The sequence below is a fragment of the Garra rufa genome, chromosome 22 (assembly GCF_049309525.1).
Source record: "Garra rufa chromosome 22, GarRuf1.0, whole genome shotgun sequence".
Taxonomy (NCBI): Eukaryota; Metazoa; Chordata; class Actinopteri; order Cypriniformes; family Cyprinidae; genus Garra; species Garra rufa.
The window spans coordinates 27,052,181-27,079,146 of record NC_133382.1 but is presented as its reverse complement, the minus strand read 5'-3'; the positions used below and the strand labels follow the sequence as shown (position 1 = coordinate 27,079,146).

The 26,966-nt window shown below is 37.4% G+C and overlaps 1 protein-coding gene across 1 annotated transcript in view; it reads right to left on the bottom strand.

Annotated features, from left to right (window-relative positions):
* Positions 1 to 2,488: 2,488 nt before the first annotated feature.
* gfra1b (gdnf family receptor alpha 1b) overlaps positions 2,489 to 26,966 on the bottom strand; it is a 45,161-nt gene continuing 20,683 nt past the window's right edge. The window contains exons 4-9 of the mRNA XM_073828705.1: positions 21,590 to 21,941; positions 21,254 to 21,363; positions 17,512 to 17,646; positions 13,720 to 13,919; positions 10,410 to 10,454; positions 2,489 to 3,818 (exon numbers count right to left, since the gene is read on the bottom strand). Of these exons, the coding sequence (XP_073684806.1) occupies positions 3,672 to 3,818; positions 10,410 to 10,454; positions 13,720 to 13,919; positions 17,512 to 17,646; positions 21,254 to 21,363; positions 21,590 to 21,941 (989 nt within the window). The 3' untranslated portion in view covers positions 2,489 to 3,671. The remainder of the gene's footprint in view (positions 3,819 to 10,409; positions 10,455 to 13,719; positions 13,920 to 17,511; positions 17,647 to 21,253; positions 21,364 to 21,589; positions 21,942 to 26,966) is intronic.

Sequence of the window (26,966 nt, the reverse complement as noted above, 5' to 3'; positions counted from 1 at the left end):
CAGTCAGTCTTTCTCCTTTACAACTCAACAGACTTCTCTAATAATCATATGAATGAACTTAATTTTAAAGGGTGGTATTGATAACAGATTTTGGCTAAAATATTTGTCATTATTTGCAGTAACACCTATCCAAACATGGAAACAGCACATACATAAACTAGCTACAAACATTAGCTAGTAAAGTTTTTATATAGCCTATTTCGAATTTTAAAATATGGAAAGTTGCAATTTGCTAGTTTATTTTCTTTACATGGGCATTATGTTGTTTATTAATGTATTAAATGTAATGTTTCATGTAATAAATTAATGCTTATGTGTCTGACTTAACCTTAACAAAGAAATCATAATATTACATTGGAATGTGATCCACTTACATTGTATTTACAGAATTTTTACAAATTACAATTTGTGACCCAGTGTGTGAAAACCAGGCCAATTTTAGCCATTCATTTCACTGTGATTTCAGTTGTTGACATGGTTTTACTCAGTTAATATTAAATACATATATTTTTATTATTTTCACAGACTGTTCTTTATTTCATGTAGAAAACAGTAAATAAAAAAATGACTTGTTTTCACAGACTGGGTCACATTTTTAACATTATTTAGCAATTAACCTAAATATTGTTGATAATTACACTGTCATTACCATGTCTGCTTCGGGAGAGACTTGGGGTACGAAGAACTGTCTGACTTTTTGAGAGCTCTGTCATTGCGGGAATGCTGCTCTCCGGAGGCATGTTGTCGCACGACAAGACCCGCCCTCCTCACTGGACAGTTAAAAAGACCAATCAAACTAACGATGACATCAAGTATTACCCAATCAAAAGTAGGAAAGGAGGCACCTTCATAAAATGCCTGTGGGATGATTTGCATGAGACTCTGCTTTAAAAAATTATATATAAAAAAAAAAAATACGGGACAAACCCCGTCCCTTATTGATTCAAAACGGGACGCGCAATTTCATTCTCAAATACGGGACGATTCCGTATTTTAAGGGACGGGTGGCAACCCTTAAGTTACTATTTGCGAAAAAAATAAATAACTTAAAGTCATGTCTGCTCTTATCATTTTGTCGACAAAATTCCGTGAACTTCGCCCACTTCGGGAGATGTGTAACGTTATGCCCCCATCTGTTCAATGAGGCTAACCTTGCGTCGCTTCAAGTGAGTCCACTCATTGAACTAGGTGAGTTACTGCAAAAAGACGGTCATTGCGACACTGTAATGTGATAAAAACTACGACGCCATGTGCTTTTAAAAACAATCTTCATTGGTTTAACGTTATATTATCGACTCAGAAAATACGTTAATTTGACTAGAAACTCCAGAGACCGGAGAAGTAAAGCATCATTCTAGTCGGGACTTCCGCGTTCAGGAAAAAGGTGGATAAAATAGCAAATTGTAAGTTGTTACCACTAACACATATTCTGTTTTGCAGCTCCGTTTTGTCTCAAAAAGATTTAAGTGTACAATTTTTTTAGGACTGCTAAGCTGGTTAGTGGCTTTTGAGTCATCAGTCAAACTGTCAGGACCTCACTAAACCACAAGAGCTTTTTATGGCTTCCTGTTCATGTGTCAAGTTTAATGTTGTAAAGTGTAAAGCCTATAACTATTTTTGCCCGTGAAAGACATACTGGCGTAGTGAATCGAATGGGGCTAATCCATAGAAGAAGTAGACATTCAGTTTATCTCCTATTTTGGTAATGAGAATCCAAGAGCGCTTCAATTATAGTCTTTACACATTTACTGACACTGGCAGCATGTCTTGTTTAGCACTAAATGGCACAGTCTGCCAGAGAACTGTCTGATGTGCTCTTCAATGTTGAGTACTTTTGAGCTCAGGCGGTTTAACACTTTTTGATGGTATAAACCCCCAAATATGATGATAGCTTTCATTCCTCTTTTTAAAAATAGTAAACATCAGCATAAATATTTACTTTGACACTGTACCTGTTATATATAAACATAACATTCAGTTGGGGGCAGTAGATTTTCTAAATGTGAACATGGACCACAAAAACAGTCTTTGAAATTTAGATTTATACATTATCTGTATGGTTGTTAGGATAGGACGATATTTGTCAGAGATAAAACCATTTAAAAAATGGAATCTGAGTGTGCAAAAAAAATCAAAATATTGAGAAAATAACCTTTAAAGTTCTTAGCAATGCTTTTACTAATCAAAAATTAAGTTTTGTTGTTTTCATCATAGAAAATTTACAAAATGTCTTCATGGAACCTGATCTTTACTTAATATCCTAATGATTTTTGGCATAAAAGAAAAATTTTGACCCATACAATGTATTTTTTTTGGCTATTGCTACAAATGTACCCATGCCTCTACAATGTTTTTGAAAAGGAGTCTCCTATGTTCACAAAGCCTGCATTTATTTGTCAAAAATATCAAACCCCTGTTATACTTCACAAATCTCATATATCTGAAGTAAAACCAAAAACAAAAAAAAAGGAAAAAAATAAGACAAAAGTTAAAAGGCCTTCTTTAGTTTGTTTAATGTAAGTTTCTCTTTGCTCTTGCATGTCTTACAGCCCTGTTCTATATACGTATATATATTTATATTTCTTTTTACAGCTAACCAGTACAACAACAATGCAGAAATGATACTTGGAGAGCACTTCTTTCAGATGATCAAAAGAAACCGTTCTTACTAAATGTACATACAGCACATTTGACAAATACTGAACTGTGGTCTCAACCCTCGAAGTTACTTATGAATTTCATCACCAAAACTTAGGTCATATTTCACAAACAGAGGTGATACAACAGCCGAAAAGTTTGCTAGATTAGAAATAAACTTTGAGAAGCATAATATGGTAATTGTAAACAAAGATGGTATTTACAAGTAAATATCCAAGATGAATGGCAAGTCCCAGAAGTTCCCAAAATAAGCAAATCGGTGCTAAGGACTCATCCTCCATGGTGTGTTTCACTTGAGAGAAAGAGGACTAAAATAGATTTGACATTTACAAATTTAAAGGAGTCTAGAAACTCAAAAAAAAAAAAAAAATCCTGGCTGTGTTTTGACATGATAAAATGTCGTGTCTATCCTGATGTTCGTTTCCCATACCGTATCATCTAAGCTGGAGCGCTGCAAAAAGTCACTGCCACTTTGAGGGAGAATGGAGTTTGTAGGTCCTAATAAGGGACAGGAGCAGCAGGTTTTGCTGATAAGCCTTCAAAAAATTCTGTGCACTGCTTGAGACTGTTTGAGTGCAAGTTGAAGTTTGTAGGCTTTCCTGTGGCATCAGCTCAGAAAACAAATTATCATCTGCAGCACCCTAGTATGCAGAAGCTGTGTTGATCTTTCACTGTCAGAAGCGGTTCTTGCATCTCCACGCACCTCTGTATTCTTAACCAGATCTTGCTGTGATGGTAGAAAAAACTGACACGTATAAGAGTTCAAGCGACACCTGTTTGCAAAGTTTTTAGCAATCCTAGATGACCTTCCACTGATGTTCAAATGTGTCCATGTTTGTCCGTTATCTCCAATAGGTGAGAAAGAAAAGCAGGTGGACCAAGAATAGTTTCATCACACCGAAACACCACAGCGCGCACAGAACCACTTGCGGAAAAAACTCATAATACAATATTTTTTTGTATGGTACAGAGGTGGCAGCAGCAGTCCAGCAGCAGGTCTTATCGGTGAGCGGCTATAATGTCTGTGGGGCTGTGAGATGGCCAAATTGAAGAACTGAGACCAGAGACAGCAGCAGCACAGTCCAGTCCAGCAGACAGACAGCACTAGTTGAGCTCCGAGTTATGGCGTTAAAGTTACTGGGGTCATTCAGATGCGGATCCTGTGGAAAAAGGTAATGTTTTCATATTGTTAGTCATTCTGATTTTGCAGTTTTCTGGTTGTTTGTTCTTATAGTTGTAAAACCTCACAGTTTAGGCAATTGTGTATTTTGAAAAAAATTTTTTTTGTTTACAGGTTTACATGAATAGTATAAAAACTATAGAAACATGTTTCCACCACTGAATTAAAAAAAAAAAAAAGGGTTATTGTGACTTTATATCTCACAATTCTTTTTTCCTGAAAGCAAGTTTATATCTTGCAATTTTTCACAATATTTTTACTTTTTTTCTCAGAATTGTGAGATATAAACTCACTATTGTGAGTCCAAAATTGAGGGGAAAAAAGACTGATTTGTTCTCAGAATTGTGAGACAGAAACTTGCCATTTTGAGAAAAGAAGTCACAATTGCGAGATAAAAAAACCCGCGATTCTGAGGAAAAAAGTCAGAATTGGGGGAATAAGTCAGATTTGTTAGATATAAAGTAGCAGTAACCTAAAATTAATTCTCAAAATTGTGAGTTTATTTATCAGAATTGAGTTTATCTCACAATTCTGACTTTATAACTCGCAATTGCGAGTTTATATCATGCAATTCTGACTTTATTTCTCAGAATTGCGAGTTTATATCTCAAGTCCGAGAAAAAATTCAGATTTGCAAGTTCATATCTCGCAATTCTGACTTTATAACTCGCAATTGCGAGTTTATTTCATACAATTCTGAGAAAAAAGTCAGATTTGCAAGCTCATATCTCACAATTCTGAGTATAACTCGCAATTTCGAGTTTATATCACTTAAATTTGACTTCATTTCTCAGAATTGCGATTTTATTTCTCAGATTTGAGTTTATCTCACAATTCTTGCAATTGCGAGTTTATATCATGCAGTTCTGACTTTATTTCTCAGAACTGTAAGTTTTATCTCACAATTCGAAGAAAAAAGTCAGATTTGCAAGTTCATATCACGCAATTCTGACTTTATAACTCGCAATTGCGAGTTTATATCTCAAGTCCGAGAAAAAAATTCAGATTTGCAAGTTCATATCACTTCAGTTCTGACTCACAATTGCGCGTTAATATCTCAACAATTCTGACTTTATAACTCGCAATTGCGAGTTTATTTCATACAATTCTGAGAAAAAAGTCAGATTTGCAAGCTCATATCTCACAATTCTGAGTATAACTCGCAATTCCGAGTTTATATCACTTAAATTTGACTTCATTTCTCAGAATTGCGATTTTATTTCTCAGAATTGAATTTCTCACAATTCTTGCAATTGCGAGTTTATATCATGCAATTCTGACTTTATTTCTCAGAACTGTAAGTTTTATCTCACAATTCTCACAATCTCCCCTAGGGGTCGCTATTGGGGAACGCTGCAGCGTGACTCGTGTCTGAAGAATGCATAGAAAAACTCCATGAAATGGCCGGCGACAGCGTATGACGTTACTGCGGCGCGCACGTCGCTGCTGGTACGTCACTACCGGGCGACACAGTATAAAGAGTCGCCGAAGTAAACATACAGCCTCTTCGCTGTCTTCAGCATTCTCTTTGTCTAGGAGTGCATATTCTCTCACCGGAGGCCTGCTTGTGACGTGTGTGGTAATCTGATACCCGCACTTTCACACCGCCCGAGCTGTGAGGGGAGAACGCAAGCAAGATTACCTCTTGAGAGAGTAGAATGCGATCGGTGCATTCATTGCTTGTTTGTAACGAGAGGCACGCTCTCATACCCACTTGCTACGACTCTCTGCTACGTGGGTGTGGTAAATTACAGCTCGTTCAGCTCCCGAGGGACTAATGGGCTTATTGCGAAAATGCAGTACGCAAAGGAGGGAGGTGAGTTTCTCTGTTCCTCATTTTGCATGAGTGTGTTTGCCTCTCGCGGCATTAACAGACGCATTCGCGGCGTCGCCAGCGGCTCCTTGCTCGTTTTATTCCCGAGGGAATTTGGCGTCTGGGCGGAGTTTGTTTAGCTCCCGCGGGAGCCGAATATGTGCTGCGCGTCGCGATTGTGGAGTTAATTTACTGCCATAAAATATGTATGTGCATGTATATGTATATACATATGCATGTTATATATGCGTATATGTGTACATATAAAGGGGAGAGATTTTCCTAGACTAGTTCGACCATGATTATGCAGATCATGGCAGAACAGTCTTATTAACTGCAGCTGTCTGAGGCTAGCTGTATGTTAACTCTTCCTACTTTAGGGCTGGAGGCTTTCAGTCAGTTTTTACCTCTGGTAGTCCTTCCTACACATACAGATATCTGCGGATATCTGTGTGTGGGCTTACTGATTACTTTTTGTTTAGAAACATAAAAGTAGTTCTTTTAAGCTCTTGCCTAGATGGTGCTGTCTCCCCTGCTAGGGTTTAAATAGACAGCCCACTCTGCTGGTTTGGGCTGTTTTCAGGAGGACTAACCGGAGGTCTTTCACTGATCTGTTAGTTTTTTCCAGGCTTTGGCTTTTCTGGATTTACGTGATTTGGGCTAGGTAGATCACTGCCTTTGAGTCCTTCACTCCATGAAGGCCCAGGTCCGAGCCCTACAACATGAGCTCCCTGCACGCAGCGGTTCTTATAAGAACCTCCATTAACCGATGGTCTGGATTTTAACTCCTTAAACATGTTTTGTTTAAGTTGGAGTTAAATGCAGGTCACTCATGGGTGAGTACGATCCATATTTTTCTTTTAATAAAGAAAAGGAACGTAATACTGTCTCAGGCCTGTGTGTTGTGTTTTTGCTTTTCAGAGAAAAACATGAGTTCACGGCGGATGCTCCCCCTCTGATCCTACGGGTTATGGTTATGGCAGTGTTCGTCCTATCCACGCCACAGGTCGTGCGGTAAACCACCCTCTCAGCATATGTTAGACATAGGACTTAGGTCCTCTTCAAGGTAAGCTCCCTAAGTTTCCTTCTTAGGATTGCCCTTGGCATGTTTAACATTTGTCCTTTGCAGGCCTTTTTTCTGAGAATCCCTCTTCCAGACTCTCTCTGTGGACTTTAGATCCTGTGAAGTGATCTTATCAGCCGTAGGTTCTTTCCAGCACCTCCTGAGTTTTGTCTCCGAGGAGCAATTTCTCAGTTCTCCAGTAACTAAAGTAGTACTCCCCTTTCCGCGGAAAGGGTTTATTCAGAGTACCGCTTCTCACGGACAAGCCAGGTTTTCTCCCCGGTTCATCTGGGTTAGGAGCCTGTCCCTCTTGTCCAGGCTGATTCTCACTCTTCAGGCTCACACTCGAGCTGGGCTCTCCCCTTCCCAAGGGAAGGGTCCCTAACGAGCGCCCCCTCGGCGGGATGGGCATTCCTCCCTGGCCTTCAGGGTTAGGAGTCTATCCTCATAAGTTCCTGCTCCGGGGGATTTATGTCCCGTTGAGACAGGAACATAAGTCCACCTAGACTGGGGTCTGTCGATCCCCGTTAGCCCGAGGGCAGGGTCGATTCAACCGAGGTAGTACTCCCCTTTCTGCGGAAGGGGTTTATTTAGAGTACTGTTTCTCGCTGACAGAGCCAGGTTCTCCTCCCGGTTCATCTGGGTTAGGGGCCTGTCCTTCTTGTCCAGGCTGATTCTCACTCTTCAGGCCTCACGCACGAGCTGGGCTCTCCCCTTTCCGAGGAAAGGGTCCCCTATGAGCGCCCCTCGTCAGGACGGGCGTTCCTCCCTGGCCTTCAGGGTTAGGAGTCTGTCACCATGACTTTCCAGGAGCTCCCTTCTCAGGAACTTGAAGTAACTTTAGTAGCTCCCCTTTCCGCGGAAAGGGTCCTCTCAGAGCTCTTCAACGACAGCAGCTCACCTTAATTCAAGGTTCGTCAGTAGCACCACTGTCGTGTGGACAAATTCCCCTCTGTTTGGGTAGAATCTGTCATCAGGCTTCCTGAGTCAGGTATGATTGCTCCCCTTTTGAGAAAGGGTTCCTCTCGAGCGCTGCTCCTGGCAGGAGGAGTAAGCTCCCCTTCTGAGGAAGGGTAAAATCCGAGCGCTGCCTCCTGGCAGGCGGGTTTTCCTCTCTGTTAATCAGGGTTAGGAGCCTGTCTGCACCTGACTTCCGGGTCGAGTGTCTCCTCCCCTTCAGGCTTTATGATTTGAGCACGGCTCCTAGTGGGATGAGTATGCTCCCCTTCCGAGGAAGGGTAATTCCTGAGCACCACCTTCTCCTAGTAGGCATCCATGTGGACTGGGTCTAGTATGCTCCCCTTTACACTAAAGGGTCCCTTCAGAGCATTGCCCTTTTTAAGGACGGATGTTCCTCCCTGCAAGTCGGGGTTAGGGGTCTGTCCGCTGTCTGCGTCCACTATCATGATGGTCAGTAGCTCCATGATTTCATCGGTCGACTAACAGTTTGCGGACTGTCTGTCCTGATTGGGGTGTAGCATTGCTCCCCTCTCTAAACAGGGAGGGTTCCTCCCCTATTTTAATTCTTGTCATCCTATGACAAATATGGAGCTTTAATATAAGTGTCCCACGCTAAACCCTGGGCACTTTCTGAAGTCCACAATAGTGGTAAGTGCGCACGGGATCTTTGTGCACTTCCTAAAATCCACATAAGTGGTAAGTTCCCACCAAGTTTTTGGTTTCTTTCTAAAATCCTATACGGTATGGGTTACGCGGTACTCGTTCCCATTTTTTGAGTTGGTTTAAAACCCCGGTCTCCCTGGGCCCAACTTCACTCGATATCACCTCAGATATCTCCTGACCATCTGTTATCCAGGGTGCGTTATCTGAGGATAACCCCTACTAGAACGGTCTCTGTCTTGGGACAGGCCTGTTAGTCGCTATTTCTGAGTCAGTTCACTGAGGGAACTAGACTCGGTAGTACTGGCAGTTCCTGTTCTAATTAAGTCTAAGTATTAACTTAGCCGTTCCTCCGAAGGAATCTCCGATTCCAACCTGAGCTGTGCTCTGGGTCCTTTGACCCATTCAGGTAAGTGAGTAACAGTTCAGGCTTTGGCCGGGGAGGTTACGTTCTGACAGCTGTCACCTCGTCCTATAGGGATAATTCTTCACAGAATTTACACTTAGTGCTCGCTACTATGCACTCCCCTCAGCATGGAGACGTTGGTATACCGTTCCCCAATAGCGACCCCTAGGGGACGCGGTGAGAGTTCCCTCGGAAGGGAACGTCTCTAGGTTACGTATGTAACCCTAGTTCCCTGAGAAGGGAACGAGACACCGCGTCCCCTAGGCTTCTTCCCATGCTTCGGACGAGAAGCTTCAGACAGTGAAGCGGCTGTATGTTTACTTCGGCGACTCTTTATACTGTGTCGCCCGGTAGTGACGTACCAGCAGCGACGTGCGCGCCGCAGTGACGTCATACGCTGTCGCCGGCCATTTCATGGAGTTTTTCTATGCATTCTTCAGACACGAGTCACGCTGCAGCGTTCCCCAATAGCGACCCCTAGGGGACGCGGTGTCTCGTTCCCTTCTCAGGGAACTAGGGTTACATACGTAACCTAGAGACGATTTGCAAGTTCATATCACGCAATTCTGACTTTATAACTCGCAATTGTGAGTTTATATCTAACAATTCGGAGAAGAAAAAAAAAACAGATTTGCAAGTTCATATCTCGCAATTCTTTATAACTCGCAATTGTGAGTTTATATCTAACAATTCGGAGAAGAAAAAAAAAACAGATTTGCAAGTTCATATCTCGCAATTCTTTATAACTCACAATTGTGAGTTTATTTCACGCAATTCTGACTTTATAACTCGCAATTGCGATTGGTGGAAACAGGCTTCCATAGAAAGCACATTTCCACTTTACAGTAAAAAAAAATACAAAATAATAAAAGTTATTTGTTACGTTTTCTAGTAATTATGTCTTCATATCTTACAAATGCAGCTATACAGCTCACAATTGCAAGTTTCTTATAATTAGGATTTTATATCTCACAATTGGGATTTTCATAATTCTGGCTATCTTCTGTGACAATCGCAGTTGTCAGATAGTCATGATTACAAAAAATACAGTCACGATTACAAGAATAAAAAATAAAACGGGTAATTTTATTGTAAGTGTGACATGTCATAAGGTCGCAGTTGTATAAGTCGCAATTACAAAATATGAAAATCGAATTGTCTAATAATTGTGACTTCATGTCTTATTATCTCTTAATTGTGACAAACTGTGACCTTATGTTACATAAATATGAGAAATAAATTTGATATATAAAAAATGTCCCAATTATGAAATGTTATACCTCACAATTACCCGTGGAATGAAATCAATAGGGCTCTGTTCAGACAAGGCATGTAATGCATTTAAGAAACTTAATATGCCTTAAAAACATACTGACCGGAAAAGATTTCCTGTTATTTCAACTTAAATTAGATTAAACTAACTAAAAAATAAGTTGAATCTAGTGTAACTTAAAAAAATCAAGTTGAAACTGGTTAAATTATTTTGATGAGGTAAAATAATACATATTTTACATAATTTTACATAATACATAATTTTTTACAGTGAGATGCAGCAACAAGAAGACATCAAGATGCTCAACAATCTTCACTTAGATGCAGAATGCATCTTGTGTGAACAGCCCCTTATTCACTGGAAAATCTTAGGTGAGTAGAAGTGTACGGTTCTTACCACACAAAGAACATCCAGAGTAACATTACTTTTCAGTTTCTGAGCCTATAAAGAAAGAGAAAAAGAGGCCAGCTGAAATATGGTCTGAAAAGTCAATTACTTGCAAGAAGCTCTTCAAGGTTTTGTGTTATAAACCATTTCTCACACTGAAGCATTTCCATCCAGCATCCCTTTAAACTGAGTCCAGGGCGAACTAAGTCAAGCACAGCTTCAATAAAGCACAGTAATTCACCACGGCAAATAGAGGTCATATAGTATTGGCCTCAACTGGAGGTCTTCTGAGTGAGATGTAATGTTATGATAATGAGCCCCACAGCCCACACACAAACACCACACGTACACAGCACTGTGGCCAAGAGCTCTCTCTGAGGTCCTGCTTCTTCTCAAATCAATGTGCTGTGTGTGTGTTTCACTGTGTGCAGGAGGGCAGTGTCTGCATTAATATGTGACACACCAATACATTTTAATACCCAGTTACATGAGACTCTGCTCTGTTATCCAGTTTCCCACATGCACACACACATAAGTTGGTTTGCTGGAACGATAAAGTGATTCCTCAGAGAATCTGGAATATAATAAAGGTGCCGCACAATGGAGAGAGAATGGAGCTAATTCTTGCGAAAAGCATTGTGGGATAGAATGATTAATAACCTTCCTGGAAGTCTATCTGACAAAAGAAACTCTGTCTACTAATAAATCATAATATTGTTATGACTACAATATGATGAATTGTAGTGCTATATCTGCAGGAGTGTATCCTGGTATTCTGTATTTGAACTGTATTATGAGCTGCAGATTTAGGAATAAAAAAAATATTTTTTAAAGTTAAGCTTTATCAACAGCATCTGTAGCATGCTGTCAATTACTGTAGAATATATGAAGCTTGTATAAACATTTACATGAACTAATTTTATATTTATATGAACGTTTGCATTTGATAAAATGCAAAGTTGTCTCAATCATCCTTCTCTGGGGAAAAAAATAAGGTGGATTTTTATAAGGTCATAAAACCCTGTGAAAAACACAACATGCTTAACTAATAAATGCTTAATGTTAACAACTTTAAGCACTCAGTCTACAATTGTGTGAAGCATTTATTAGGCCAAAAGCCCAGATGAATGCAGTTTTTATCCCATTTCACATTTTCACTTTTTAATATTTTTGGTCTAATAAATGCTTCACACAATTGGAGACTTGAGTGCCTTGTGTGTGTTTTTCTCCCCTATCATTTCAGTATTCTTTTATTATTATTTTTGAGTCCTTTTGTGTTTTTTCTCTCTTAGATTTTTTTTCCCTATTGGTGTTGATTAAAGAGATTTTGAGAGATTTTTAAACGATTAGTTTACTGCTGAATTAAAATTTCCTGATTTACTCTCCCTATGTCATCCAAGATGTTCACGTGTTTCTTTCTTCAGCCCTAAAGAAAAACACAATTTAGCGTTTTAGTGCAAGGTAAAATTTTTTAAAAAAATCTTAAGATTAAAGTCAATATATTTTCAGTCGAAATAGCGAGAATAAAGTCAAAATAATGAGAATAAAGTTTAAGTGAGAATAAAAAAAAATGTTTCAAGAATAAAGTCAAAATATTTTGAGAATAAAGTCAAAATGACGAGAATTAATTCATAGCAATTACGATATTAAAATTATATTTTTGAAGAGTATTTTCTAGCCTCTTGCGCATGCAAATGGCCCGGATTGGGAGCACCAGGAGATATTTCAAAGTCTCAGCTTTCAAAATCTATCAGTTTTTGTGGAGTAGGTGGTGGATTTTTCACATAGAAAACAGTAAAATTTGATAAAACGAATGTCTCATTGTAATCGAAAAGACCATTAATTCACATGAATGCAGCAATGTGTTCAGCCACATTTTAGAGCACGAAAAACATTTTTGCAAGAAAACATTGTTTGTATTTCACTACAAAACTGACAGATTTTGAAAACTGAGACTACCAAAAGCACAAAGCTTATTGCTATTATTGGGTGGCTGGTGCACTACAAATAGGCCTAATGAATGCAATTGAAGACATGAAATATTATTTACAAGCATATTTAATCCCACATATATTCAAATAAATTCCGGTGGCCTGGAAACCCCACCTGGTGCTTCTAATCTGGGCCATTTGCATTCACAGGCTATACTCTCAAAATATTACAACTTTAATTGCTATGATTTAAATCACATAATTTCGACTTTATTATTTAAATATTTCGACTTTATTCTCGAAAGGTTGACTTTATTCTTAAAACATTTCGACTTTATTCTCAAAGTTTGACTTTATTCTTGAAATATTATGATTAAATATTAAATTTTAGATTTTTCTTTTTTTTTTACATGGCACTAAAACGGCATCGTAGGGGTGAGTAAATTATGAGGAAATTTTGATTCAGGAGTGAACTAATGCTTTAAGCCAAGGTAGCAATTTTATATTATTTTTTAATAATCATAAATTACATTTAGTTAATGGGGGAAAAAAAAAAAAAAAAAAAATATATATATATATATATATATGTATACACATTTTTTTATTTAATGAAAGAAAACAGCAAAAATACCTAAGAATTATGGTGCTTTTATGGTTATATATTAATGTTGATGCTGTACTTACATTGTAAGTGCATCATTTTCCTTTTTTTTACTACAACGGATGAGTCACAAATTATGTTTAAATCGACAGTTTATGCTTCACAGAGTATATTTAATCTGAAATATTCCTCTGATGATCTGTATCTATGTGTATACCAATCGTTTTAGAGACTGTGTGTGCCAGTCTTGAAGTAAGATTTGCAGATGATTGCTGAAGATATGTTTCCCTCAGAGAGATTGCAATAGGTGGGTATATCCTGCTTAAGGGTGTTCCTCATGTTAATGTGCCAGCCAATTAGCTCTGACATGACAGCTCTGGCAGTTTGATGTATCTCATTTCTACCCAGAGGCCCTATGTGTGTGTTATCACTGCAACAGCCCACACCCATCAATCAAAAGTAAACCCTCATCTCAATCTGAGGCTCGAAAAATGAAAGTCATCGTATGCCAAGCAAAGCCTGAAAGCATCCAAACAAGCTGCCGGCTGTTTGTGAAGTCGACGTAGGCTGTGCATCTTTAACCATCTGTGTGGGCCAACAGCAACACGTGTTGTCTGACTGACAGCTGTCGTTCACCATCAAAGATAGTCAATATGGTGGTTTAAAAAGGCGATTAGAAAAAAACAGATTGGGTGTCCGGGCGACATTTTACACTGCTTTTTAATTTCTGGTGACTAGGAGGTAAATTTCTTTTAATTTCTGTAAATATGCTGCTTGCTTTCTTTACCTGCAGACTTCCACAGAAGCTGTACAGATGGTCCGCATTACTGTTCAGTTCATTGGTGAGTGCTGGGTCATCCAGAGCATTGGATGTTCTGTCCCGTCCTCTCTGTGGAGTGTAAGGGTCGGGTGGAGTGGACATGATGGGTGGCTGGGGTTGCCACACACCAACATCTGTGCCATTACCAAACGCCTGGATGGCATTGCCTGCATTATGAAGAAATCAAAACTGTTAAAATCATGGTAGGGCTAAATTCAGTATGTAAGAATTGGCTGCTTTTCAAATAATGAGATGGAATTTGGAATTGTGCCTGTTTACTGATAGGTAGATAGATATAAAGACTATACACAGCTGCAGTTGAAATTATTCAACCCCCTTGACCTCCAAGACATTTTGCTGCAGAGAACAAAATTTTGTGAAAACAATTCAACAAAGGCATCAGCACGCTATTAGAGAAAGTTTTTTAATACACATTTGAGTAATTCAGAGAATGCAAGTTGATGAATAATGGAAAAAAATCAAACTGGCTCTAAACATTCAAAATGATACACAAAGTCAATTTTGGTGCAGAATCTTTAATTCTTTCAGACCACCAATAAATGCTGCTTGGAAGGGCTTAGAAGCTTCTGTCACCTCTCTACTGAAAACTTGGCCCAGTCCTCCCTGAAATAGCTTTTTGATCACTGATAATTTCACTTTGCCACTGCTTTTTTCAAATTCAACCAAATATTTTCAATAAGAATTAAATCTGGAGACTGAACAGGCCACTCAAGAACATTCTATGACTGATCCCTGAACCAAGCGTAAGTACTGTAGATTTGGATGTTTCCTTTGGGATGATTGTCTTGCAGGAAAGTCCATTGATCATTAGCTTCAGTCTTTGCACCAAAGGCATCCCAATTCTTGCTTTTAATGTCTTGGAAATCTTCATATAGTCTTAGACTTTCTAAAGTAACAAAATAATTTCTCTACAGCTTCTCTATAGTTTTTGTGAGAGCTCTGTTGAATTATTAGCTGCTCAAACTTAAAAATTCATGCATGCACTGTATGAATGTGTAACAGCTCAGTCTAATTCTGTTTTTGATTTTTTGTTTTTGAGTGTCTAAAGGTTTAACTGTGTTCCAAGACCATTTTGTTCCACGCTATATAAATAAGTGACTAAAAACAGCAATTTTGAATAAGGGTTGAATTATGACATAGCTGTGTTATTAAAAAAAAATACTAGAACTCAAAAATATTACATTATATATTGATGTACTTTTATTATGTCAGTAATCTGTTATAGATACAATTTTATGAAGTCCTGGATCTTCAGAAAAGCTTGTGTATGTAAAGTACTGCAGTCTCTGGGGGGTTGAATAATTACGATTGCAACTTATTTCACATATCAATTTTCTTTCAAGTTTAAGTTCTTAATCTTACTTCATTTAAAAGATAAGTTCACTTCCAGAATAAAAATTTCCTAAAAATTTACTTACCCCATGCCATCCAAAACGATCGTTTATTATCTTTAAAAAATACAAATTTATATATGTTTTACCCACAAATTCGGTTCAAAATGGTAGGGTAGGGCAACAAATCCATCTCATTTTCTCCTTCAATTTCAAAATAGTTGAACATTGTTGTTTTAGCATTTTGTAAATTACTTTTGCACGTTCGATGTAAACACTGCATCGGTACTTCCGATCACGTCACACGCGCATGATTACGTAATGCGCAATTACGTAATGCCTGAAGTCGAGCTAGTGCAAGATGAGTATTTGTGGTTAAAAAGTATAGAAATTTGTATTTCTCTTTGAAAATGTCAGATTGTTTTGCTATATAAGACCCTTATTCCTTTGCCGGGACTATGTAGAGCCCTTTGAAGCTGCATTGAAATTGCAATTTGGATCTTCAACTCATTGGCCACCATTTAGGTCCATTATATGTAGAAAAAATCCTATAAGGGTTTCCTTAAAAACCTTAATTTCTTTTCAACTGAACAAAGTAAGACATGAAAATCTTGGATGACATAGAGGTGAGTAAATCATCGGAAAATGTTCATTCTGGAAGGGGACTTCTCCTTCAATGTTTTAAATATAGTTGACACTGACATGTTGCTATCAAATTAGTTATCTACACCTATTTTGATATTAAGAGCTTCTCTCTTCATCTCTTAATACTTAAGCAGATTAACTCTGATAAAGAGGCACTTAGCCTCTGTGTATAAGTGCAGTAAGACCTTCACTTACTAAGTTTCTGGGACCTTTCTGGTGATAAAACTGAGGAGGCCATTATGACTCAACCGTCTTTTCTAAATGACTTTATTCTCGAGAGCACTTTTGACTTCAGAGTCTGTTATTTACCTCCTGCCACAGAAAGCTAAAGGGCAAGTGGGAGATTACTGATGGGTACTCAGGTAAAGAATAAGCTGCATGTGTATTAAGTACCATCTATTGACAGAAGAGGAAAGGCTGACCTTATTGAGTGAGTGCTGAATTTCCCTTAAAGCCGTGTATGTTCATTCTATTTCTTGAGGGTTAAAAACTCATAAAGCCTCATAATGCATTTTCCACTTCTGTATTATTGTATTGCCCTCATAAACATGGATGTGCATTCCAAACATAATTCTATATAGTTTATATAGATTTAAAGGCTTAAAGGTCCACTAAAGTGCTTTGAAACACACAGCGTTATTTTAGACGTAATTTCAACTGAAACAGGAATACAAGTTTCAGCAGCAGCTTCTATGTATAGTGTTAGGGGCAGGACACTTTGTATTCTAGAGAGCATTTGATTGGACAAAAAGTTTGATGAGAAGCTGAAGTGCAGGGTGATGTCATCAAAATTGTTGATCCATATAGACAGAAGTTAGAGACTGTAAGTTTTGTCTTTGTTTTGGCACATACGAGCTTATAGATAACCTTAAGGCTAACATATTCATAATAAAAGCCAAAAACTTCAATTTTGATTTCGTGGGGACTTTAAAGGACAGAATTTTAGGGATGTTGTCAGTTTGTGACCCTGGAGAGATCTTGAGTAAAAGCCAAAAAAGTATTGGTACTTCAGTACCAATCAAAAACCTGCACTGCTACTAACTGAACATAAAGAAAAACGGATTTATATCAATGTCAACGAAAACGCATCCTAATAGACGTGCCACTGTCTATAATGTCAGTAACGGGCCCTCCGTCATACAAACAAGAAAGAGCTCAGAAAACATTTTGCTGATGCTGTCTCAGGCTGTTTGAACTCCTTGACACCTTGCCGGACAGTCTTTTCTCTTTCCCTTCACCTCTCTCTCTATAGGTAAACACAAAAGAGGAGAACATGTCAGATGTGAGCTGTGGATGTGGCATGACTTACTGCTGTATCAACGGGGCTGTCATCCTAAAGGCCATTGTCTCATGTAGACAAATCCTCCCTCTCATCTGCTCCCTGTCTATCTCTCTGCATCCAGTTCATCTAAATGGATGTTTTTGAATAACTCCCTGACAAAATAATGCACGCTTTCCCTACTCTTCCGGGCCCATGGACACCTGAGTAATGCTTTATTGTCTTTTTATGTCAATCCCCCCTCTCAGCCGCCCCATTTAAGAGGGATTTCTCTGTCTCTCAGGCCATCAGACCTCCCTGGACCGCACAGCAACACAAATCGCAGAGATCAGATTTACTGGTGCAGACTGTGAATGATCACGAAGATGCAACAGAGCAGAATTCAGCTTCAGAGTCAATCTTGATGGGCAAATTCTGTCAGTCAGCGCATCACGCCATGTGACCAATGATACAGAGCAGCAGCTGCGAATGAAGTCTACTCACGGAGACAACGGTTGTTTGTGAAGAACTCGGTGAACTTGTCACACTCCGCTTTTCCGTTTCCACTGTTGCTGCAGTCACACCAAGGTGACACGCTGATGCCAGGGGCACGGAGGTAGTTCGGAGTCATCACCGTACCTGTGCCACATACAGCAAAGAGCAAAGTTCAAAGGTCATTTATGTTAAAAACAAGGACATTTATAAACTAAGATTCTAGCAAGACAGTGGCTGTGTCTCATAACCTAGCTAGCAGGCATTATAGGGTAACATTATGGTATAGTAAACATTCCTGATCAGAAAAGTGTGCCGGACAGGCAGTTTACTATGTTTTAAGACTAACAGTGCAGACAAGACAATGCTTTATAATGCCTTGAAGGGTTAGTTCACTCAAAAATGATAATTCTGTCACTAATTACTCACATTATGTCTTTCCAAACCTGTAAGACCTTTGTTCATCTTCGTAACACAATTTAAAATATTTTTGATAAAATCCGAGAGATTTCTGACCCTGCATAGACAGCAATGCAACTACTACGTTCAAGGCCCAGAAAGGTAGTAAGGACATTGTTAAAATAGTCCATGTGACATTAGTGGTTTAGCCATAATTTTATGAAGCTACGAGAATACTTTTTGTGCACAAAGACATAAATAACTTTATACAACTATTTCTTCTCCTTGTCTTTGTAAGCATTTCTGAAGACTTTGACAGAGAGGATGACTTGCAATGTTTTCCCAGCCGTGCTTATTTGAACCAGAATATATAGACAATGAACTAAGAGTAAGGTGACCATACGTGCCATTTTTTTAATGGGACAAGCCTTGACCAGGATTTAAAAATTTGGCTTTGTTTTTATGTTTGCGTTGTGGTACTCTCAAATGCGTGTCAAAAGACTGAAAAAGAAGAAAAGAAATTGTTGAAGAAAGTCTTTATTTTTGTTTTCTTTGCGCAAAAAAAAGTATTCTCGTAGTTTCATGAAATTAGGGTTGAACTTGAAGGGTTGTGTTGCTGTCTATGCAGGGTCAGAAAGCTCTCGGATTTAATAAAAAAAAAATCTTAATTTGTTTTCTGAAGATGAACAAAGGTCTTACAGGTTTGGAAGAACATGAGGGTGAGTAATTAATGACAGAATTTAAATTTTTGGGTGAACTATCCCTTTAACATTACATAACACAAATGAGTAGTCCATTTGGACACTTAAAAGTATAAAACATTTCATTAGATATAAAATATACTGTAAGTGGCATCAAGGTAATTTTGATGTATGAGGCCATTCTACATGTAGTTTATCACTTTACCTATGGACATGATCCATCTGAAAACCAGAAAAAGTCAATATACTGTGTTCACTGGTTTCAGTTTTTGAATGTTATTGATAGATTCTTTAGAATTTTTTTTAAATAATACACTAGTTTTTAAAAGCTACCTGATCTCATGACAAAAACTTACCTGTGGGAACTTTTTCACAAGATGCGAAATACGTACCAATTGTAACTACATGTTACTGCAGTTTCCAGCAGAAATTAACACTCAAGGTGGTAAAACAGCAAGCACTAGTAATTGTTCTCGTACACAGTTATGATTACAACTCTATATGTTTTGCTTTCTGGACATAAAACGCTTGCTCGGTAGCTCAGCCGGCATGGAATTGGACTTAGAATGCAAAGCATGATTCACGATGAAAGAGCTAAAAGATAAGAGATGGAAAACAAGCTAAAACAGCATTCTTGCGATTACGTTTTTAAGTCAAATATGCTTTTTTTCAAACTGTCCGGTAGGTTTAGGTGTAGGTTAAAATGGTACAGCGTTTTAAAACGTCACAAAGCATTAGAGTTATAGAGCCACTTAACAGACATTTCAAGTCAGAACTGCGGTGTAGTGTTGTTTTTGGCGGCCGATTTTCATTTTAGTTTTAGTCTAGTCTTTGTGTGAACCTGACATTTTAGTTTTTATTAGTTTTAGTCAAGTTCATACACCTTTTAGTCTAGTCAAGTTTTAGTCGACTAAAAGTCTGAGCATTTTAGTCTTATTTTAGTCAGAATTACCCATGACTATTTTAGTCTAGTTTTAGTCGACGAAAACGAATGACATTTTAGTCTAGTTTTAGTCGACGAAAACTGATTACATTTAGTCTATTTTTAGTAATGCAATTTTATTTAACCCAGTCAATATAGTATAAGTACCTAGTAGTATAGACAAAACCAAAGTTTTATTTTAGCCAAACCCATTTCAAACAAGATTCTTATTATATTTTTGTTACCTTATAGGCTGAAAAATGCATCCATTGCAGAACATGCTCTAATTTTAATTTACAACATTTATTTTACCTACCAAACATGTTAGAAGTACACACACATAAATTGAAAAAATTAAATAAAAACAATAAATAAAATAGCATCACATGACAATGTCAGAAAAAAAAAAGAGAAACAAGGTTTGAATGGTCAAGCTACAATTTACTAAAAATTAGTGATGTGACGTTTGACACAGAAGCTTCGAATATTAATCAACTTAACAATATTCTTAATTTACTTGATCATCTATGCATACAAGAATCTTTTGTACTTTTGTTTTTTTTTAGTTTATTTACAGATTAATTCATTTATACCTTCTGTAAGTAAAATATTTCTTATGGTTTTCTTAGCATAAATTTATTTATTTTATGAAATTGTCCAAAAATTGCTTGGACATCTGGGATGCAAAAGAAACGTTTTCCACCTTTGACCACAAGATGTCATTAGTGTACAACGTGTTGAAAAGCTTCGAGTAATGAACCCTTTTAGATACAGTTGATCCCTTTGGTGCTTCGAAAAGCTTCATTTTCCTATCACTACTAAAAAGTAGAAAAAAATGTATGTGTTCTTCCTTCTTTTTCCCCCAAACATGAACCCTATCTGGCCGGGCATTGGTCCCTTTATCTGTGTCAGACTTAACTTTGTTTGTGGGCGTCTTCTAGATAATTCCGCGAGTGGAGCTTGAGGGAGTGACGTCGCCTGTGGTTTAGGCTAGAAGGGATACAGCTCTGGCTACTGGGCATGCGCACATCAATCTAACATTATAACATTTCGTTTCGTCTCGTTTTCGTCAACGAAAATAAAAGAGACATTTTAGCATAGTTTTTATTTTGTAAACAACATTTAGTCTCGTTTTTATTCGTCAACGATATTTCATAATACATTTTATATAGTCATCGTCACATGACCAGCATTTTCTTTTCGTTTCGTCTCGTCTCGTTTTCGTCACGTGATAAAGGTTCGTTGACGACAATATTTAGTCATAATTTTCGTTGACGAAAGCAACACTACTGCGGTGACACGTACAGAAACAACGTCACAAAACGGACCATATGTAGGTTCATCCGTCCTGGAGAAAGAACTACTTAGTGGACATTTCACATCGAATATGTCACAAAACGTACATGGCGGTACGTATTTTGCATCTTAAAAAAGTTCCCACAGGTATGTTTTCATCATGAGATCAGGTTGTTCAAAAGGCTGAGGTCATGTTGATTTGATCTATGCATCATTTATCTTGGTACAAACATGTTTTCTTCTGTACATTTACCATAGTAGCACCATATTTAAAATCAGTTTTGATTTGATTTGAATGAGTTTTGATTGGTAATGGTAAACATAAAAAAATGACCCTACTATAAAAGTTCCCTACTATTACCATAAGATACCACCATTGTACTGCCACAATATTTTTTTGGACAGGCACCAAATTTATTAGCTTGAGTTAACTCACCAATAAGTCCTGAATATGCTAGCAGACAGTCAGCATAGTTTTCCTTCAGACACCCAGAAATCGAGCGCACCTCAGGTTGACAGTTGGTAAGGAAGTCAGCTAAACGAGATCTGAAAAAAATTAAGCAGGAATGAACAAGAATCCACATGCCACATCTCCTCATTAAACAGACTCAGCACACAAGTGACAGTCCGGTAGTCTTATTACAACTGTCATCTCTTCTCAGAAACCATCCGCCCCACAGGATAAATAATTAACTCGCTGAAAGTGTAGTGAACATTCCAGCACTTTCCTTCTTACTCCGTGACATGTAACACAAGCTGTCTTTTATCATACCTGCAGATGTAGTTGGTCTTGCAGGAGGCTTGTAAGGAGAGACAGTTGGGTTTTTCTTTGTCCTCATAGGAGCAGGCTGGCACGATGGTTTGACGTCTGCGCTCTGAGCAAGCCGTGTGATCCCCGGAGGGGCAGGAGCAGAAAAGCATGCCATAGCTGTGTTTCGGTGGCACCTTATCGAAGAACTGCCGCAGGGCCTTGTGGCACTTGCGCTTGTTACACACCTCAGTGAATGAGACCCTACTGGTGCAGGGACTGATGTAGAAGGAGCGGTACTTCTTGCACGTGTCATTCAGGTTGCAGGCCTTGGCGGCGTTAAGGCAGTTGTTGTCCTTCGTAAAGGCCGCCTCACCTATGCGGGCAGAGATTTAGAGGGAGAATTACGAACACTACTGGCTGGTTTTACTGATGCAAGTGCTGTAAATGTCAAAGAACACTTGCAGTGAGTGGGGCAACTGTTGACCTTTTAGGACTCTCTGTGAACGTCCTCTGGCTGAGGTCGTCCCATATGGCATTCACAGAACTAGAGGCCATATGTCAGCCAGTATGTGGTCTGTGTGAGAGTTACTATACACTACTAATTGATATTCAAGTATATTTAGATCTTCTGTTCCAGTTTGGTATGGACTATGGAAGCCTGTTTCTATCACTGAATAAAAAAGTTAAAAAAGGTAATTGCGACTTTTTATCTTGCAATTCTGACTTTATAACATGCAATTGCAAGTTTATAACTAACAATTCTGAGAAAAAAGTCAGAACTGTGAGATGCAAACTCGAAATTCTGACTTTTTTTTTTTGCCTTATTTTATATCCCGTAATTCTGACTTTATAACTCATAATTGCGATTTTATGTCTCACAATTCTGAGGAAAAAAAACTCAGAATTGTGAGTTTATATCCTGCAATTCTGACTTTATATTTTGCAATTCTGACTTTATAACTGGCAATTCTGACTATATATCTCGCAATTCTGACTTTATATGTCGCAATTCTGACTTTGTAACTTGCAATTGCGGTTTCATATCACAATTCTGAGAAAAAATATAGTCAGATATAGTCAGAATTGTTATACCCCGCAATTCTGATTTATATCTTGCAATTCTGACTTTATAACTCACAATTGCGATTTTATATCTTACAATTTTAAAGGAAAAAAGTAATAATTGTGAGATATAAACTTGCACTTTTGACTTTTTTTCTCATAATTGTGATGTGAAATCACAAATGCAAAGCATAAAGTCAGAATTGCAAGATAATTATTACAAGTTTATATGCTGACATTCTGACTTTATATCTCATAATTCTGACTTTATATTTCGCAATTCTGACTTTATAACTTGAAATTGCGATTTGATATCACAATTCTGAGAAAAAAAGTCATTGTCAATTGTGGGATATAAACTTGCAATTCTGCCTTTTTTTTCTCAGAATTGTGATATCAAATCGCAATTGCGAGTAGTATTGCTGGATATAAACTTGTAATTCTGACTTTTTTTCTCATAATTCTGAGATGTAAAGTCAGAATTTTAAGATTTAAACTTGCAATCCTGACTTTTTCCTTGTGAATTGTGATCTGAAATTGCAAACGCAAGTTATAAAGTCAGAATTGCAAGATAATTCTGTCTTTCTAAAGTCAGAATTACAGGATATACTATAAACACACAACCCATTTTGACTTTTTCCTCAAAATTTCCTCAGAATTGCAAGACTTTATAACTCACAATTGCAATTTTATATCTCACAATTTTGGGGAAAAAGGTCAGAATTATGTGATTGGCTCAGCCAATGGTGGGAGTTTAGGGTGGGGCTAATGGTTTGACCAGCCCATGGCAGAGTGGTTGGAAAACATATGTATACACACTACCGTTTTTTAATCCGTAATATTGTGAAGTAGTATAACAATTTAAAATAAGTTTTCTATTGTTATATATTTTAAAATGTAATTTATTCCTATGATAGCAAAGCTGAATTTTAATAGCCATTACTCCAGTGTCATGATACATCAAAATAATTTTATATGGTGCTCAAGAAACATTTAGTAAATAGTTGTGCTGCTTAATATCTTTGTGGAAAAAGTCGAAAACTTCACTGTAGTTTATATAAAACAAAATATTTACTAAATATCTATAGATAATTCATTCACATAGTTCATTCTCACTCTGATGCCTGAAAGTAAAATCACACGAATGCTATTTTTTCTCATTTATATTTGTTTCTCAATTCCTTCAACAGATCCCACACAAAATGCCTCAAGCCACCAAGACTCAATTTCCAGGCCTTTTTCATGCATTTCCCACCAAGAACTGCCATCCTGCAGAGTGTTGTAATTAGATAACCATCTAAACTGAGTTTAAAATAGGTTTTATTTGTGTAACGTTTGAATCTTTTGCCTGAAGACCTGCTTGTACTGTCGCACTTTGCCTGTTGTTTTCCTCCTCTCAATCCACACAGCATTTGCGTCTCTTGAACAAACAACCTCAGGTGAACACTTTGCTTTGACTTGCATGAATAAGTTCACAACCCTGAAAACTCTATTTGCCTTTCCTCTCTTTCTAAACAGGCTTTTTAATTTAATACACATTCCTGTTAGAACTACAAGCTATGATAGACATGAAACTAGTATAGCTTTATATAAAATATATGATAAAAGACTGACCAATCAGAATAAGCGAGAATATTCTTTTTTTACCTAATAATGACTCAGTGTTCTCTCATCTCCTCTGCTTTCCACTTCAGTAACTCGACTTCTTTTTTTCAGTGCGCTGCAGCTCTTGCATGTGCATGGAACGCTGCATTTTGCAATTATGTGTTTTGATGAGGAATTTGTGCTTATTGTAGGCTTTCATGAGATGACTAGATGTGATTAAATTTGAAAGCAGCCCAGATCCTTGAGGTTAATCACCTATTACAAAAACCATTACTTACGTTTGACAAGCACGTTGACATGAGGCTCAAGGTTACTGGAGGGATGTTTAATTGTTGATTAGAAGTTGCAGTCATGTAGACAGGTTCTGCAACATGTCAAAGTCTATAAAACTAACGCACATCATCTACTGATAGACTGATCCCGAGCTGCATTTTATAAACATAATGCTATATTAACATTTTCAGGTGAACTCCTTTTTATCATTCAAAGACATCCAAAAAAAAAAAAAAATTTTTGTCATTGCTGTGATTGTGTGCATAATAACTTTGGCTTACATTGCCCAGTGTCTTTTGTGTGCCGAAGGCTACTGGGCTGAGAGCCTAGCTGTGTGCACCTCCAGAACTCCAGTGTGACGTGAAATAAGGAGCAACAGTGTGTCTGTGTGTGTGTTGATGCGGATGTGGCCTCTTGCTCGGGCAGCAGAGCGCTCTGTTGTTTATTGCTCTTTTGGCGCAGGAATAATAAGTGAGCTCTTCAGTCGCTTCCTTAAGTGGCCTGAGAGATTGGGAGTGCTGCAGACGGAGAAAGTGCTGATGGCAGAGACCTGGAGCTTTTCTGGCGGATGCTTAATAATCTCACAGCTTTCCTCCAACTGTTCCAATCCAATAAAAACACATGCCACTGCAGCAAATCAAATCATATGAGGACTCAAGCTCCATAATTGATCTCCCACTCTCTCTTCCTCCGTGTCTGCGGCTGTCTCTTGCTGCCCATCTCTGCCATCTCCGCATTCTTACTTTCGTCTCGCCTTTTTGATTCGTCTTCTTTTTATTCCCCAAACTTTCCTTATTTGTAATCCTTACTTTCTTTCTTCTTTCAATCTTTCTTTCTTTCAATCTTTCTTTCTTTCTTTCTTTCTTTCTTTCTTTCTTTCTTTCTTTCTTTCTTTCTTTCTTTCTTTCTTTCCCTTTTATTCTTTTTTGTTTCATTCATTTCTTTCTTCTGTACTTTATTATTTTCTTCCTTCTGCTTTTCTTCTTTCTCCTTTCTTTCTTTCTTTCTTTTGTCCTTCTTTACTTTATTCTTTTCCTTATTTATTCTTTCTTTGCTACTATTTTTCTCTTCCTTCTGCCTTCTTTCTTCATTTATTTTTTTCTTTCTTTCTTTACTACTTTTTTCTTCCTTCTGCCTTTCTTCTCTTTCTTTTTCTTTCTTTCATCCTTTTGTACTTTCTTCTTTTATTTCTTTCTTTTTATTCCTCAAACCTTCCATTTCATCCTCCTTCTTTCTCTTTATTTTGTCCTTCTCTACTTTATTCTTTTCTTATTTCTTTATTTTTTCTTTCTTTACTACTTTATTCTTTTTCTGTCTTCTTTCTTTCTTTCTTTCTTTCTTTCTTTCTTTCTTTCTTTCTTTTGTCCTTCTCTACTTTATTCTTTTCTTATTTCTTCCTTTTTCATTTCTTTCTTTTTTCCTTCTTTACTATCTTATTCTTTTTCTTCCTTCGATCTTTCTTTCTCAATTTCTTTCTTTCTTTCTTTCTTTCTTTCTTTCTTTCTTTCTTTCTTTCTTTCTTTCTTTCATTTCTTTACTACCTTATTTTTTGTCTTCCTTCTTTCTCAATTTTCTTTTTCTTTCTTTCTTTTTATTCCGCGAACTTTACCCTTCATCCTTCCTTCCCCCTTTCTTTCTCTTTCTTTCTTTCTTTCTTTCTTTCTTTCTTTCTTTCTTTCTTTCTTTCTTTCTTTTTTATTCCACAAACTATACTTACGTTTTTCTACTTGTACTCTTTTTTTTCACTTTCCCTCCTTTCTCCTTTTCAGTCCTTTCTTTCTTTTTCTTTCTTTATTTCTTTATTCTTATCTCTTTATTTCTTTTTCTTTCTTTCTTTCTGTCTTTACTTTCTTTACTACTTCTTTTTCTTCCTTCTGTCTTTCTTTCTCAGTTCCTTTTTCTTTCTTTCTTTCTTTCTTTCTGGCTTTATTTCTTTAAAGAAATCCTTCTTCTCTTATCTGTCTTTCTTTCTTTTTTTTCTCTTTGTTTCCAACTGTTCAAATTTTCCAAAAAAACTCAAATTTGCAGTCAGAGATTTCACTACAACATTTCTCTTTAAGACTAAATTGTCATCAAGACTCATTCCAGGACTAAATTATCAGATCCATTCATTTTATAGTGTTATATTCTTTATGTATGTCAAAAACTTTTTTATTGGTTTCTTTATTTCAGAAGAAACATCTGAAACAATTAAGTTGATACCTCAATGAAACATGAACTGAGAGCTCCATTAAGTCTCCTGAGCTGTAAAAGAGCAATAAAATTTATCTTTGGGTAGTTCAGTGTATATGGTGATTTTTTTTTTTTTTTTTTTTTTTTAGAGATGAAGCTAATGAGTGGATTGGACCAGAACCTTCTATCAATTAATGAAAGTGCCGTTGCAGCAGAATGAGGGTTTGTTACAAGATGAACCCTGTCTGACCATCTCTGGGCTCTTTAATAAAGAGAGAACTGCTAG